The sequence below is a fragment of the Telopea speciosissima genome, chromosome 3 (assembly GCF_018873765.1).
Source record: "Telopea speciosissima isolate NSW1024214 ecotype Mountain lineage chromosome 3, Tspe_v1, whole genome shotgun sequence".
Taxonomy (NCBI): domain Eukaryota; kingdom Viridiplantae; phylum Streptophyta; class Magnoliopsida; order Proteales; family Proteaceae; genus Telopea; species Telopea speciosissima.
Genome location: NC_057918.1, coordinates 34,114,576 through 34,130,362, shown reverse-complemented (window position 1 = coordinate 34,130,362; position 15,787 = coordinate 34,114,576). Strand labels below are relative to the sequence as shown.

Genomic DNA, 15,787 nt, shown 5'->3' with positions numbered 1-15,787 from the left:
AGATTCCAATCCAGGAATTGCCGTTGGCCGATGAACATCTAGAAATAGTTACGGATCAGACTTCAATCCAGGCGATTTCATTGGTCGATGAACGTAAAGAAATCGTGACAGTTGATTGTGTAGTTGATCCATTTGCTTACGTTCTTTCCCATGGTTACTTCAATCAAGAATTTCGGCTCCTGGCTTTTAGACAAGTTGAACGTGGATTGATAGTTGATGTCAATCGCACGATTTTGATTCTCTCATTCTACAAAACTCCTGGACGAGTTTTTCTGAACCCCAGGGGAATTAATGCAAGAGAATCTTGGACCAGGCTGTCCCAATTGGTGCACTACCTTGGATCGATCCAAACCCAGTTGCATTTTGATGAACTGGGTCCAATTTGAATTCTTGGATCTGGTAGGATTTTAGGAATTTATCTTATTTGGGGAAATAATGTGTTTTAGTTTATTTTATTTTCTTTACTTTAGAAGTTACAATTAGTTACGTAGGATTAGAGGGTGAGTTTTATTTTTAGGAGTCTTTAATTTTCTTTATATATGATGTAATCCCCCATCTTTGAAATTTAGTGAAGAATGAATTGAGTTTATGAGTTTGTGCGTCTGCACTCTTCTCCCCCCCCCCCCCCCTTCCCTCCTCCTTCTTCTCTTCCCCCCTTCCAATTCTGATTTCTATCTAGCTTTTCCACTTCTCCTATTCTGTCCCCCATTATGCGGTGTGATGCCCGAGTGGTTCTTCTCAAGTTCAAGTTCAAGATTTTAGGTGAAATAGTAGTGAACATGGTATCAAAGTATGGAGGTCGAGTGTTCGACTCCTGGGAAGTGCATCAGAAGAGTTTTCCCAACATTTCTTCTCCCTCAATGCCACGCAACGGAAATGACGCGTAAGCTCCACTTGCAAGGACCATGGAATCTTTGTTTGCACGTGCAAGGGAGTGTTGATGTATACATTGACGTTGCCCTTCCCTAAAAGTTCGAGCTTTTAGGTGAAATAGTAGCGAACAATAGCCTTGCCAATCTCCGTTGGAAACTTGCTACATTTACAGAACTGCCCTATCTCTTGTTATTGACACATTTAGAACTTGGATGGGCCAGCAGCGAACTCAAACAGGGTTTTCGAACCCAAGATTGCATCAATTTAGTATTAGAGCTAAATTTCCTACTCCCAACTCTAAATTATGGTGGCTAACAGTAAAGTAATACAAACAGCTCAACTGCAATAAGGAGGAAACCTGAGCTGACATCACCATCTCACAGACCGCATTGATAGACTCGCCAGCAGTGTTGACGGTTTCAACTCTACAGTTACTTCCCTTTAGACTATGATGGTGTCCCTTCAGGTTTCTATTGCCATATTGACAGCTTAGAAAAGGAAAAGGGTCCCATCCATTATGGGGATTCTTCCAACTCCGTACCATAGGGTTCCTTTCATGCCTCATTGCCACCACCAACATTGTCACATTATACTACACCATCACCCCCTCAGTTTACACCATCGCTCCATCATATGGAACCAGACGACATGATCTTTATGGAGCTGACAGAGGAGCGAGGTTGGATGTCCTTGATTTTTATGGGGATAATAACCTGGAGCAGTACCTTGACTGGGCGCATAGTTTGGAGATATTTTCAGATGGTATGGGTTGACTGAAGCCAGGAAGATTTTTTTTGCGGATGCTAAACTGAATGCACGGCTCGGGTTTGGTGGATCAAGTACCAGCAGCAGAATTGGATTCGAGGCATTGGGGTAGTCACTACTTGGACTGAAACGAGTGAATCTATGAAACAGAGGTTTCTACCGGCTGACTTTAAGCAGCGAATGCACCTCAAGTTTGTACAATTTAGGCAGGACAACATGACAGTCGAGGAGTATGTGGCTAGATTTTATTATTTGTCCACTCGATCTGATTTTGAGTGGGGATGAGGAGGTATTGGTTGCCTATTTTCACCACATTCAACTACTATCATGTAAAGCATTCTAAGCATTCGCACATCATTCATTCATGTAACAACATATAAATCAGGCATCATTCAATAAACACATCACCCATTTCCGAGCAGAATTGAGAAATGGCTATTTCTACACAAAATGAAGATAAATGAGTCTACTTTCAAACCAAACTGGAATCACTTCATTTGGATTTAAAATTAAAGAGTTACACTGCTCGGACTTTTCAGGGTCAGTATGCCAGTCAAGAAAATTTCAGCTTGAATGGGGTTTTTCGTCCAAGATCTAATAGCACTTCTAATGAGGTTTCAATCCAATTTAAAACTCACGAAATAAACCCTTTAATTAAAGAACTAATCACCTATAAACACCCTATAATTCATGGATTAACAGCTTCTTATTTCAGATTCAAAATGACCTAGTCATAACCTTAAGTTTGAACAACTCACCTGATTTCTCTGCAACTCTTTAGTTTCAGCAGCTCCTACTTCAATTCCTTACTCAAATGATAAGCTCAGTACCATATCACATATTATTACTCAGTTCCCTCACTAATGCATCAGCTCCATCTTCATTGCATTCCAAAACTCTCATTCTTCTTTTTCTCTCAACTCCCAAGCTATAGAATCAGTTCTGTTGTGCTGAGGTTTTCTCAGCTCTAATCTAGATTTGCAATATATATATATCCCATATAATAACACAACTTAATCATAACTAATATGCTGATCTTCATACTTAGTACAAACATACCACAGCAAAACTGTAATAAAATTATGGAGTAAGAGATCTTTCAAAAATACCCATCAAAGATTCCTCATTCAACTCACAATGTGAGCAATAGAAAATCATTGCAACTCTAACTAATTTTTTCACTTCCCAAAATACCCTCCACTCAAAACACAAACTACCCTTGAGCCTTAAGTGATCCACATACAATCCTTGAACTGATTCCATGGGTTGGACCACCCAACATTTAAATCAACCCCAAACCAAACCAAAACATACAATAAACCATACCATATGACCTTATTAATAATTACAACGTACCATTAATCAAACCACTATTCACATACTGTGTAGTTTTATACACACACACACACACACACACACATATATATATATATATTCATATATATTCATACCATAGTATAAACACATGACCATAGTATCTTATAATACAATAAAATCTTATAATAAGTGAGACTCATGTGATAAATTATAAAATAAGGGATTATAAAATAATGTCTCTTACATTAACATAATATTAATACTATATTACCCTATAAATTATTATAGAAAATTATTAAAACAGAATATTTAATATTAAATAACTTACATTCTCACACCATAGGTCATGCTCGAAATTACAATTCAGCCACTGCTCATTTAACTTCTTAGAATAATGTAAAACCACTGTTAGAATAATAGTACTGCGGTAATGCACATTTAATATGATGCAAATAATATTAAAATATTCATGGATATCAAATATAATAATAAATAGTTATCTCATGCATGCGGGGTGTAACATTGCTGATCAAGGGTTTAGCATATCGTCCCCCTTATAATAACAGTTTCAAAATATATATATAATTCTGCCACTTTTTCTAGCTATTCATTTGAGTCTTCTCTTCCTTGAGTGGTTCCGTAAGTATGGTTAGAATTTACAGAATAGCCATTGGTCGCAAATTTGCAATTTTTGTTTTTTGCTTTAATGGGACTTAAATCACATCATTTTGGAGTTGCAATTTTTGAAGATTGGTGCGTACATGCAATGATGGTTGTTATTACTATTATTGGAGAATATTTGCTCGAATTTGTTGAAATCTGGCCTATTTGGTATTTTATTTGCAATCATGAGGGCAGATTGAAGATTATTTTATTGGGATCTTATTGCAGCTGCTCTTGATTATGAAATTTATTTGATGCTCATTCTTTGATGCTGGATATTCTAAATTGTATCCTCTACATTATTGGGTTGTTGTATGGAATGCTACACGTGAGGGGGAGATTGAAGATTATTATTATTATCTACTCAAGCCATCAGTTGAAGATTATTATTATTATTTTGGTCATGTCATTTGCTTGTGCAACAACACTTTTTTCGATGAAGATAGTTATGTAACAAGCAATTGAGGTATTTGGTCCCCAGCAACCTGATGCTGCTACTTGGTTCGTAGTAACTTATGTTTCATTTTTATCAGCTCCTCCAGCAACCTGATGCTCTGCTACTTGGTTTGCAGTACTTATACTGCATTTTTTTCTCTGGTCTGCAGTAACCTATACTGCATTTTTTATCAGTAGTTCGCAGTAACATATACTGCATTTTTAGCAGTGGTCCACAGTAACCTATACTGCACTTTTACCAGTGGTTTGCAGCGACCTATGCTGCATTTTTTTCTGTCTTCTTTGTGCAGATTACTACTTACTACCTGCCTTCCTTGGAAAGAGCTTATGCTGTTGCTGTTGTTGATATGGTACTTTGGATTGCAGATAGGTGTTCTCCACCACTTATTTTGTTCGTTGCTGTTTGGATTTATTTGGTATGAAGATTTTTATGTGCTGATGCTGTTGTGATTGGTGTGCTTGAGTTGATATTGCTACCAGAGTGAAGTTCTCTTTGTGCCTTTGCTACATATGTTCAAGACTGGTACTGCTTTTAATGCCTATACTTGTTCCAAGCTAGAGCCTTTGATATATATACTTTAGCTTGAGAGGGAGGGGGGGGGGGAGTGTTGAAGTGTATCGTGGGTTGTGTGGTGTGACGTGGTATGGTGTATGCTGTATTGTGGGATAGTATTTTAGTTAGAACTAGATTAACTCTAGGTTAGCTCATTAGTTGTTATTTTCCTTTTATATTTATAACTCCTTGTAAACAGACTTGGTGTATTAGTAGGATTCCCTGCTAAGAGCTGTTTTGACTTGGCATTATATATATATATATATATATATATATATATCAGACTAGCCCACAATAGGAGGAATCATCCCGTCCTGTTCTAGCACTCTCTCCTTTCCACTTGGAGGTGCTAGTTCCAGGTTCTGTGTTTGTCACACATAGGATGCAATCTTTTAGTTTAGTTTATTTTATTTTATTTGGGTGGATAGATTTCGTAGATTATTTTGGTAGTTTATTTATTTGAGATGTTGCCTAGATTGTTTAGTTTCCATTTTAGTTGGGTTTCTATTATGATGCAAGGGAGTTTCTCTATACTGATGTAATATGATGGAGAGCAGATTTGAATGAATCGAAAAGAGTTATTTTGAGCTGCTACTGTGGTGTGACTGCCTGACTGGTGTGTGTGCAATCATGACTGACCAACCATGACATTCTTCTTCTCTTTTCTCTTTTCATCTCCCTCTCTGCAATTTCTGAACTCCCATCATCTGGTGCTCTCTCTTCTCTTCTGTTGTTCCTTCTATTCTTTATTTTTCGTTTTTTCAGTCCTTGTTTTTTCTATATTGGGTTTCTAAACTACTGTAACCTGTCTAGCTCAAACACAGCCACCAAATCTTCCCTTTGAATCCCCTTATCTGTAGTTCTTTCAGTTTCATATTTGGAATGTTATTACTTACCCAAGGGGTGACCCATCTTGTTTAGTTTGGAGTCCCAAAACTTGCTGGAATGGTGGATTGAGCAAACGATTGCAGGAACTTGTTTGCTTCTTCCACCTGGTGAGGTTTCAGATCTGGATTATTAGCTTCTCAGGTACTTGTTTGGGTGGTGTAAGTAATCAAGAGAGTTGTGTGAGGGCATCCTTGACCTGAAGTTTCGACTCAATCCGAGACTAGGAGAGAGAATTCTCCCCATTGAGACCAATTGGTTCTGCCACTGGTTCTGTTTGCTGGAGGTTGAAGACAACCTCACAATCTTGGGTTGTTATCTTTTTCCCTATTTGTTTGATTTCCTAAGATACCCTTACCTTTATTCCTAACCCTCTTACATCCCTTTATTTGTGTTTATTTCTAGTTTATCCCTAGTTAATAATTTTAAATTCCCCTTATGTCCTAATCTTTGTTCTATTAAGTGACTCTCTCCTATTTGGTTAATTACAGCCCTGCCACTCCCCCTTGGAAACTTTATATATTTACAGAACTGCCATTATTTCTTGTTATTGGTGCATTTAGAGCTTGGGTGGCCCAATAGCGAACCCAAACAGAGTTTGTGAACCCTGGGAATCATGGACCTTATGGGTCAATTTTTTTGGGTGAAACAAGCATGCAAAGTTAAGAAGGTAGGCTAGGGGGGGGGGGGGAGAGTTGTTTAGAAGCGAGTCTAAAGTTCCATTAGATTGTGAGAATGCCATTTAATTCTAATGGAATCCAGTAGCGCTTTTTTAATTCTCTGTTTTCTTGAACTCACTTTCAAGGCAATTCCTCTCAAACTTCACTAGTGTGAGATGAGTGTGGCCTCCTCTATAAGACAGACTATCCATGTTCATTTATGTGCCAAGTCGGGACAGATTCCACTTGTCATGAATGGTCAATGTATGTATTGTAACCCATTCATTAATTCAAGGTGTTTGTCTTACCTGCTTGGGATTGATCAGTAAAACTATTCAAAGTGGGAATGCTTATGAAAGGTCATTCACTTATTTTGTAGTGGCACAGGTGATGTGTCAAGATACAGCAGATATAGCATCTGAAACCTGAATGCAGAGTAGCCGTATCAGCTGATCTTGTTGCAAACGATCATAACCTGACTTGATTACACAGTGTAGTACTTAAGTGGGACTTTAACATCTAGAGTCGGAATTACTATTGTGGCTATTGGAAACATTTTTTACCTTCCTGTTGGATTGGGACGAGTAATTGTGATGTGATACTTCCCCTTCACAGCTACCCTGTTCTAAAACACAGAGGCAAAGAAATAAAATAATAATATAAAATCCATTCGGGTAAATGGAAACAGTAAGACAGTCTTGTTGAATTAGTATCTAACAGATGGATGGTTGAGGAGGTACATTTATGCTATAAACTCTGTTCAATTTGCTGCTTTATCTGATGCAACAGTTCTGTTACACAGTTTTGTGGTTGCGTTCTCATGTCTTATTACCTCATTCCATTCTCTTTGCTTGATACAGCATCTTTATGATTCATTTGAGATAGAACCAGGAGTTTTTGAGTTTGCTAAAGCAATAACATCAGATGATCTTGAAGTAATACAAAAGTTTCTCGAAGATGCTGTTGAATCCAGGTATTCTTCACAAGCATTTGGTGTATTTGCTGTATTTTGGTTTTGTTGTGTTGAAGAAAGTATGTCATAACTGTAAAACTTTGGAATTTATTGATTTTCTTGGTTTTTTTTTTTTGGTAAAGTATTGATTTTCTTGGTTAAACAAAAGAAAACTGCATATCTGGATTATGTCATAGCTGTAAATTTTCTTTGTTGGACCAAAGAAAATTGTTTATCTGGATTCAGTTATGTCAGCAAACAATTTGCTGTACTTGGGGGCTATAAAAGGTTCAAGATTTTGTTTGCTGGATGATATGGTTAATGCTATTTTTACTTTCTTCTTACTTTTATTAGCAACTATCTTATTAATTCATGAACTGACAGAAACTCATGGGTCTAGTAACCAACTTTATTCTCGTCAGTCTTGATTCTGTGTAATAGATGATGCTATGGCTTGTATGCATTTGGGTCTGCCTAACCCTGAGGCATACCCTCCATTAGAGCCTCATAATCCCAAAGCTGGTTCTCCATAAATTATAGAATCTCTTTTTATGACATTGTTGCTCCCAGAAAATAAACTTCCTTGTGGATATTGATTGTCTCACATTAACAATGATCTTATCACTTTTATGATACATCATTTTAGACATCAGTCTATTTTTCCTCCTTGTCCTTCAAATGTTCTCATAGGAGGTTCCATGCTGGGATTTTGTTCCCTTCTCTAGCAGATCATGACATATTGTCTTCATCTTTATATTTTAATGAAATTAAAGATTGCTTGTAATCTAGTTAGTAGAAGTTTTTGCATTGCTATGCTTTGATTGATGTTTCTTGGGATGTATCTACTGCTACATTTTTGAGCATGTGACTTTTAATAAGACCAGGTTTTTGAAATTGTTTGTGCACCCCTTTTCTTTTGATCTGAAGTTATTGTGATGTGTATGATGTCAAAGGGATATCGGAAGTTCAGCAATAAAAATTATGTCTTTATGTCATATATATATATGAAAAACTATTATGCTGGCACTTGCTTGCTATTAATGCATTTTTACTTTGCAGTTCTGAAGGGCTGATTGTCAAAACATTAAATAGAGATGCTACCTATGAGCCTTCAAAACGGTCCCACAATTGGCTGAAATTGAAAAAGGATTACATGGACAGGTAATGATGAAGAGTCTTGCCCCTTTCATTAATTGCCTTTGAGCTCTCATGATTCTATGCCCTCATTTAATTTCATCGTCAAGACATCATCCTAACAAAATCTATGTTTTGCAGCCTTGGTGACTCATTAGATTTAGTACCTATTGCTGCATTCCATGGCCGTGGGAAACGTACAGGTAATGACCATTGAGAGAGAGCCATTTTCCATATGAAGTAGGCTATAATCTAACAAGCATCCATGAAATGGCTAAATAGAAATTATTTTTCTTTGAATTGATTTCCTTGACCATTTGTCTTACTATTTATCTTTGACTTATTTAAGATTTGGTGTCTCCTTTTTCTTTTGTACCTTTGAGTGAATTATTTTGGTGCTTTTACTGCTCTCCTGCTAGGTTTCTATGGTGCCTTTCTCCTTGCTTGTTATGATGACAAGAATGAAGAATTTCAAAGTATTTGCAAAATAGGTAAGCATTCTTTCCTGTAACATATTGATATCTGCACTTTGATGGATGTCCGTGATGCATTGAGTTGTATTTGATGCTGCACAGGCACCGGATTTTCTGAAGCAATGCTCGAGGAGTGTTCCAATAGTGTTCGTACTAAAGTGATCCCAAAACCCAAGGTTACTTCTCTTCTCAATAGTTTTGGTGGGGAAAAATGGACAATTATGTCAGTTTGCAAATGGTTTTACAAGCTTAACTTTATTCTTACGTTGTTTCCAGCCATATTTTCGGTGTGGAGATACAATCAATCCAGATGTGTGGTTTGAACCATCTGAGGTAGTAATTGTCATCCTGATGTCTTTTTGTGAATATTTCTCTCTTTGCATCATACTACCTCCGGGATCATACAGCACCATTTCATTCTGTCATACTTTCTAGTTTGGCTGAATACCTATTGTGTTGTCTTTGTGCATTGTTAAAGCTCAGATCTTCCTTGACCAAATGCATTGTTACTGCAACTATATCTTAATATATGGAATACTAGAAGACAGTAACCTGAAAAATGGCAGCTTAATGAGAGAAAGCTGTCCTTGAAAAGAAAGTATTTTTTTTGCAAGAATATATTTCTTCTTTGTATCTTTTGGGAATACATATAAGGCATTTTAAGTTGCCCATAAATAATTTCTTTTTCCAGTTTTTAAGAAATAGATTCATTACCTTGACATTTTCCCAGGAGGGTGTTATTCTAATGATTATTGGGTCTATTCCTCCCTACGAGAAGACTGTTAAGGATAAATTTAATAAAATTCATTTGGTATTTACTAAATCTATCAAAGAAGTTCCAAAAAGGTGAATTCTATTTGGGAAAGAACTGAGATCAGTTAGCTTAGTTATTGTCTATAACTGCAAATGAATTGTTTGAGCAACAGGTTCACTTCTCGAAAAGGTTCTACTCATGCTAGTGATCAATCCAGGGATTTTTTTCCCCTTTATAAAGATGCCTTTTTATCCTTCAGTCAACCGAATGCCCTTTGAAAAGGGTTCCCCGACTTGGATGATCAACTGAAAGTTTCCTGGGCCTTTAAGATCTGTTAATTGAGTGTATTGGGAACTGCTCACCTGGTAGTGTTGATTACATGGTTCTATTTCCTGGTTTCTGACCTTCAGGAACATGGTTGCCAAAGCCCGCCTAGGACATGCCTTAGCCTCATTAGGCCCCAAGGCCCTTAACAGTGGCAAGGTCTGCACTCGCTTAGTTTTTTTACAACTTGGCAGTGTTGCCTAGGTTTTTTTTTATTTTAGTGTATTTTTTTTTTCCCTGAACTTTGCAAACTTGCATTGAAAATAAGGATTGGGTTGCACCATATATATGAAATAATATACAATAATAATGTATTTGGAGACTCAAATACTATGACAGGGTCTAATAACGAACTGATTAGTTGATAACACACCCGTTCATTGTACCCATTAACGAATCAACCAATAAAACTATCGGAGTGAAACAAGGGATCTAAAGAAGTATCAATGGCTTGGCTACGTGTCGCCTTGGTCAGATTCATTTATTATTATTGTTTTGAACTCATGTCTGGCCAATATGGTTGTATGCTTTTATGGCGCACCTTATTGCAGCTCATCATGTCTGTAAGGAGGGACTGCAATTGGAAAACCAAATACAGCTAAGTCCTAAAATCATGGTATTTAGAAAAACTGACTTCCTTTGATCATTTATTGCATGTTTTAATGAATGAGGATAATCATCGATTAATTCGTTACTTTGATAAATGATCATTGATTGACTGGTGAATGCTTCAGGTCTCCTCTTCAGTTTAGACTTTATATTAGGACTTGGTATACTAAATACTAAAATAACTGGGTCTGGATATCAGCAAACAGTAAGTACTGGCATGATCTGAAAGGTCCTAGACTAAACCTTTTTTTTGCACACCACCACCAATATTGCCTCGCCTAGGCCTAAGGCCTCTGGCCAGGCTCACCTTGCCACCTTGAAAACTATGTTTATGAATCATGATGTGTAGAATATGAACATTTATTAAATAGTTATTAAAGATGTGGCCATTTGATTTTTTGTTTCCATGGCTTATTCTGAGATCTAAAAATCCTTTGCAATTTTTCTTCACATCGATCACCCATTCATTTGTGGTTCTTTCTCTCAAAGGTTTGGGAGGTGAAAGCTGCGGATTTGACCATTAGTCCTGTTCATTGTGCTGGAATTGGTGTTGTGGATCCAAATAAGGTTAGATGTCTTGTTTGACAATGGAAGTAGTTAATCTTTTTCTGTGATTACTACTTGAACCCAAATTGACTGTTCTGCAATTATGGATTCCAACTGTTATTACATTTCCCATCCATCTGAATTCCTTGGCTCTGCTTCTGAAGGGCATCTCTCTCCGATTTCCACGTCTAGTTCGTGTGCGAAAAGATAAAATCCCTGAGCAAGCTACATCATCTGATCAGGTAAAACTAGGACAGCTCCTTTTTTGCTGATTTTCATGGAGTTCGTCCCTATCTCAAATCTGTTAATGGTGGAATCTTGATTTTGATCAGGTTGCTGATATGTATCGTGCTCAAAAGCATAATGGTGCTAACAATCAGGATGAAGATGAGAACGAAGATGATTAAGACCAGGATTTCACTTTCTTTGAGCTCATTTTAAGCAGGCAGCTTTTAAGCCCAGTAGTGCCATCTTTTACTAGTTTTGTTGGTAAATGTACATCCCATGCATCTGGGATTTTTCATTCTTAAGTTCATGGCTAAAAAAACATTTTTTTTGGGTATAATTTACAATAATTCATAGTCCTGATTTTGCAGTTGTGAGATTATATGGGGACATGAATTGTGCTATGAGCAGTCTCGCACTGGTGTTCCTTTGATGCTGGATGGTGGTAGCCAATCAAAGGCACACTGAATGAGCAAAACATGTTTGTATATACTGATGTACCTTCAGCAATCCTGTTGTCAATTGATTAGGTAAGGCCTTCGGGTTTTTTTTATTTATTTTTTATTGAAAATAGTTAGTTGTGGCGTTCATTGATCACTGTTGTATTTATCATCCCTCCGACACCTCCAAGCAAATGATTTTTTTTAATGTTTGTAGGAACTAGTTGGCTTGAAGAATTAGGATATCCACTTGCATGTAGTTTTGTAGGATACTTCAAAACTTTTTTGTATTATTTTAAGATCATGTAGTGCCATCTTCGAACTCTAGAGTAGTATCCAATTATGTTCTTCCTTCGACAAAAAAAAAGTGTTTGTTCAGCTATGCACTATCTCACAAAATTGTGAATGGCCTGTAATCTGGCTGAAAAAAATGGTGCCCACAATACTAATCCTATATCAGAAATAGTTATATTTTAGGTAGTTTAAGTAAATTTCCTTCACATTAGAGGGCAAGCCTTGGTGCAACGGCCCCTTGCAAAGCGGGGATAAGGTTGTGTACATTATGACTCTGCTTAGATCATGAAGTATTGGGAACCTTGTGCACTGGGTATGGTTTTTTCCCCCCCCTTGGATTGGAGATAGAGCTAAACAGGTTGCATTCATTTCTGCGAGGCAAGAACCAATCCACTTTTTATTGACTATACTACTTAACCAAACAATTGACTCCAAAGTCCAAACTGATGCAACTTGGAAGAGCCAAGGTAGGTATTGGTGCCAACCAGCAAATATCCACCATTATCATGTGCACTAGGGTCAAGAATCCAGAAAGTGATGAACGACCTAACAGCCTATGCTGTCTCTCACCCATCATCCAAATCCCAAAGGGCCTCCCTATGCCTACGGCCTAGGGGTCACCATTCCTGTATGGGTCGTCCCTACCCAATTAATCATTAACCCAGAAAATGGGTTTCTTTAAACTTTACCACATTCTAAAAAGTCTAATCCCTCCTTGAAACAGCGGCTTCTGAGTCCGCACTGTAACTCTACTCTGTGTGGTTCAATTGTTTAAAAAATCATGGATGGAATTCAGTATAATCGGCTAATTCGGATCAAATTTGGCAGTAATTCCTAAATCCGAACATTTTGGAGCTACCAATGCTAGGGTTTTCCTCATTGGATAGCTGAGTTGTTATATTTGAGTGGCTAATTCTAGGGTGTTTGAAACTGATTCTGACAGGCTTCAGATCAGAATCTGCACTGACCAATTCAATTGTCGGTTTCCAATTTTGTAACCCAGTGTGGTGGCCGTTCCTTGGGCATTAGGGCTTTGTGTATCAGGATCAGCTGGATGTTCTATTATTGCTACATCGAAGATCATAGATGGAAGGGGGAGAAATAAAAGGAGAGAGAGAGAGAGAGAGAGAGAGATTGATTAGGATTTAGGAAAACACACCACCGTTACCCAAAAAAATAATAAAGATTTAATAAACTACAACAGCAAAAGTTGCTGTAGATGATCTTGATTCGGATACCCAACCCCCTCTTCTCCCGACAAGGAGCGTTTGTTTGTTGGCCACACCTGCTCGCATCTCATCTTCAAAGTCCTAATCCCTAACAACTACATCACCAAAACTAGTTTGAAGTTTGGATTTGGATCTCCTCACACTAGTTTCTGTGCTCATATTCATCAATGGATTATCCAAATACATTTCAAATAAATACCTGGAGAATTGGAAACCCCTTTCCCTCTAAGAGGCCTCCAGCTCTCCAGTATCCCATACATTTGAAACAGAAACAGAAGTTTAAAAAAAAAAAATCCAGATTATGAAAGAAAGGGAGAGAGGAAAACTCCATTAGCTCATCCTTTCTCTCTCTCTGAACTTCCATCCTCCCCTAAAATTGAACCACTTTCCTAATGCTTTGTAGGTGTGGAGACTTTCTTTTTTAAGAACAACTGTTTGTGGAAGTCATTGAAGAACTCTTTGGTACTTGGTGTTGGTGGAAGAATCGGAGCCTCCGCAACCCACAAGACCTCTTTTCTTTTTTGCAATTATACTGCTACCATTGTTGTTGATGTCACCATTAATGCCCATCGCAGATTCCTGATACAGGAGGTTGGGTGTTGGTGGAGGCGAAGTAATGGCGACCACCGGTGGGATCTCTAAGGAGTCGAGTTGGGGAGGTGGGTGTCGCCACTGAGGGAGCGGTCCCGCAAGGAGAAGCGTCTGAAGTAGTGGTCCAGCTTTCGTCACTGCCTGTAAAAGCTTTCCCTTCTCTGGCAATGGCTTCTCTGGTGCTAATTCTACCGTTGCTGACGGTGGTTGCACTGGTGGAATTGGGTCTATCACAGGAGACGAGACGATGCTTTCTTCGCGGTCCGAGGAAGATATGCCGCCGGTGTTGGAATCACCTCCTCCTCTTCTAGCTTCGTCTTCAATGGTGGAGATCCCTGAGAAGGGGGTAGTTTGTTGCGGTTGCTGGAGATGCTTCTGATGTTTGTGTAGGAGTAAGAGCTTCTTCTCCATGTTTAGTCTCTGGAATTTGTCTTGTGCCTCGTCTCTCTCCCTGACGGTTCTGCTTAAAAGATCTTGGAGACGGATCATTTGTTCTTCTCTCTTCCTTATCTCCTCTTGGGCTGCTAGCCTCGTTGTTTCCAGCTCCAGAGTGGTATACAAGAGAGATTGCCTTAGCTCGTCCATTGTCTGCACAGTTATACCAAACTCATTATATAAGAAATACTCTCCCCCCATTACTGCAAGACGTTAACTGATCATGCCACAAGAAGAATTATGATAGAATGCAGGCAGGGGAAGAAGAGAGCCCAGATGGGAATTATACCTTTCCATGGTAGTAATAAGCCCAGCTAGGAGGCGAGATGCGCTGATTGTCCATACTCTTTAAGCCTTAACTTTGTAAACTCGAACAGAGGGGAAGCTTCTGAGAGGGCGAGGTAGGGAGGGATGAAGTGCTTGCCTGCTTGCTTTGTTAGTGTTGTTTTCTTCTTTAATTGATTTTCATAACTTTCAACTTTTCTATGGGGTTGGGCAAAACAACACAAAATGCCAAAAAAAGCCTACAAAAACAAAAAGAAAAAAGGCCAAAGGGAAAACCCTGCATTCACATTTTTTGCGATCCAGTAACATTCGTTTTTTGAAACTCCCAAGTCCAGTGGAAACTGTTATCTCTCAAAACGAGGGAATCTGAATCCGGCGAGGAAAGCGGGAGCTAAACCACCGTATAACCTGTCACTGTACCTCTTTTTTTCCCCCACTCACTGTAATTGTTATTTGGGAAAAGGATCACTAAAAGGTATTGTGCCAGGGCGTGTACCTGCGCCCAAACACAGCCCAAGACTAAAAGACTGGTGCATCTGGAAAGGTGGAAAGGTTCAACGTTACGTCAGTCTGTTTCATATTAGGGTGTGTCTGCGCCTAGGCACAACACCGGTTGGCATTCCCTTTCCCTTGTTATTTTTATTATGCAATTGCTTGTAGGGTTTTTTAGTAATCGTTATTGGGATTGGTATCGTTATCAACATACTCATCTCGGCTGATGCCGAGAACGATACCGATTTCGGATTATCCCATATCATCTGGATCGGATGGATTTATCCCTAAATTTCAATAAAATTTGATTTTATTTATATTTCTACTCTTGATCAGTATCCTTGGATCGGTATTGTATTGGTTAGGAATTTACCAATACCGATTCCTTGAACCATGATTGCATGGTAAGATTTTCTCCCATTGAGTTATAATTGGGCTAGACATAGAAGGTGCTAGCGTCGGCTCATAATTATATTTCTCTGCAATATTAGTCTTTTTACCATTTCGTTTTTCTGCTTAACATAATTATAGGAATGAAATCTACACAACCCTTGTATGTAATGGTATCTCCCATGACAAGCCAATAGGCACGCAGGTTAAGGTCCTCACTATTCATACATTTAGTGATCTCCCCACATGCGATCCCACCGTTCATGGGATATCAAACCATGAGTCAATGACGATCCATGGTTTAGATACCCCTTGGGCAGTGGGATCCCATGTGTGGGTAGGGTAACTCCTCTCCCCACGTGGGAAGTTGATCCTAACACCAAATGATCAAGAGAAGAGAATGTTAGAAGGAGAAAGAGTGAGCTGACATATATTCTATGGCA

General features: G+C 38.4%; 2 protein-coding genes across 3 annotated transcripts in view; one reads left to right on the top strand and one right to left on the bottom strand.

The window, feature by feature from the left end:
* LOC122655930 (DNA ligase 1) overlaps nt 1–11,744 on the top strand; it is a 59,473-nt gene extending 47,729 nt beyond the window's left edge. The window contains exons 11-20 of one of the 2 annotated variants that reach the window (XR_006332018.1): nt 7,032–7,144; nt 8,183–8,284; nt 8,399–8,460; nt 8,677–8,748; nt 8,833–8,906; nt 9,007–9,063; nt 10,907–10,984; nt 11,128–11,205; nt 11,296–11,452; nt 11,560–11,744. Coding sequence is in view for 1 of the 2 variants with exons in the window: in XM_043850320.1 (XP_043706255.1) it covers nt 7,032–7,144; nt 8,183–8,284; nt 8,399–8,460; nt 8,677–8,748; nt 8,833–8,906; nt 9,007–9,063; nt 10,907–10,984; nt 11,128–11,205; nt 11,296–11,369; nt 11,632–11,656 (735 nt within the window). In the remaining variant the exon portion in view is untranslated. The remainder of the gene's footprint in view (nt 1–7,031; nt 7,145–8,182; nt 8,285–8,398; nt 8,461–8,676; nt 8,749–8,832; nt 8,907–9,006; nt 9,064–10,906; nt 10,985–11,127; nt 11,206–11,295; nt 11,453–11,559) is intronic. The other variant, XM_043850320.1, reaches the window with a different exon arrangement.
* Nucleotides 11,745–13,595: 1,851 nt separating this feature from the next.
* On the bottom strand, nt 13,596–14,547 carry LOC122656333. Its single transcript, XM_043850809.1, has 2 exons — nt 14,467–14,547; nt 13,596–14,330 (listed from the first exon to the last, which is right to left on the bottom strand). Exons 1-2 carry the CDS (start codon nt 14,518–14,520, stop codon nt 13,596–13,598), a joined length of 789 nt encoding a protein of 262 aa, XP_043706744.1. The 5' UTR covers nt 14,521–14,547.
* Nucleotides 14,548–15,787: the final 1,240 nt, after the last annotated feature.

Excerpts from the sequence above, each read along its gene's own strand:
- LOC122656333 (XM_043850809.1), bottom strand. The coding sequence starts at position 14,520 with ATGGACAATCAGCGCATCTCGCCTCCTAGCTGGGCTTATTACTACCAT. Across the intron at positions 14,331-14,466 it reads CTTATTACTACCATGGAAAG|ACAATGGACGAGCTAAGGCA; the intron begins GTATAATTCCCA and ends ATAACTGTGCAG.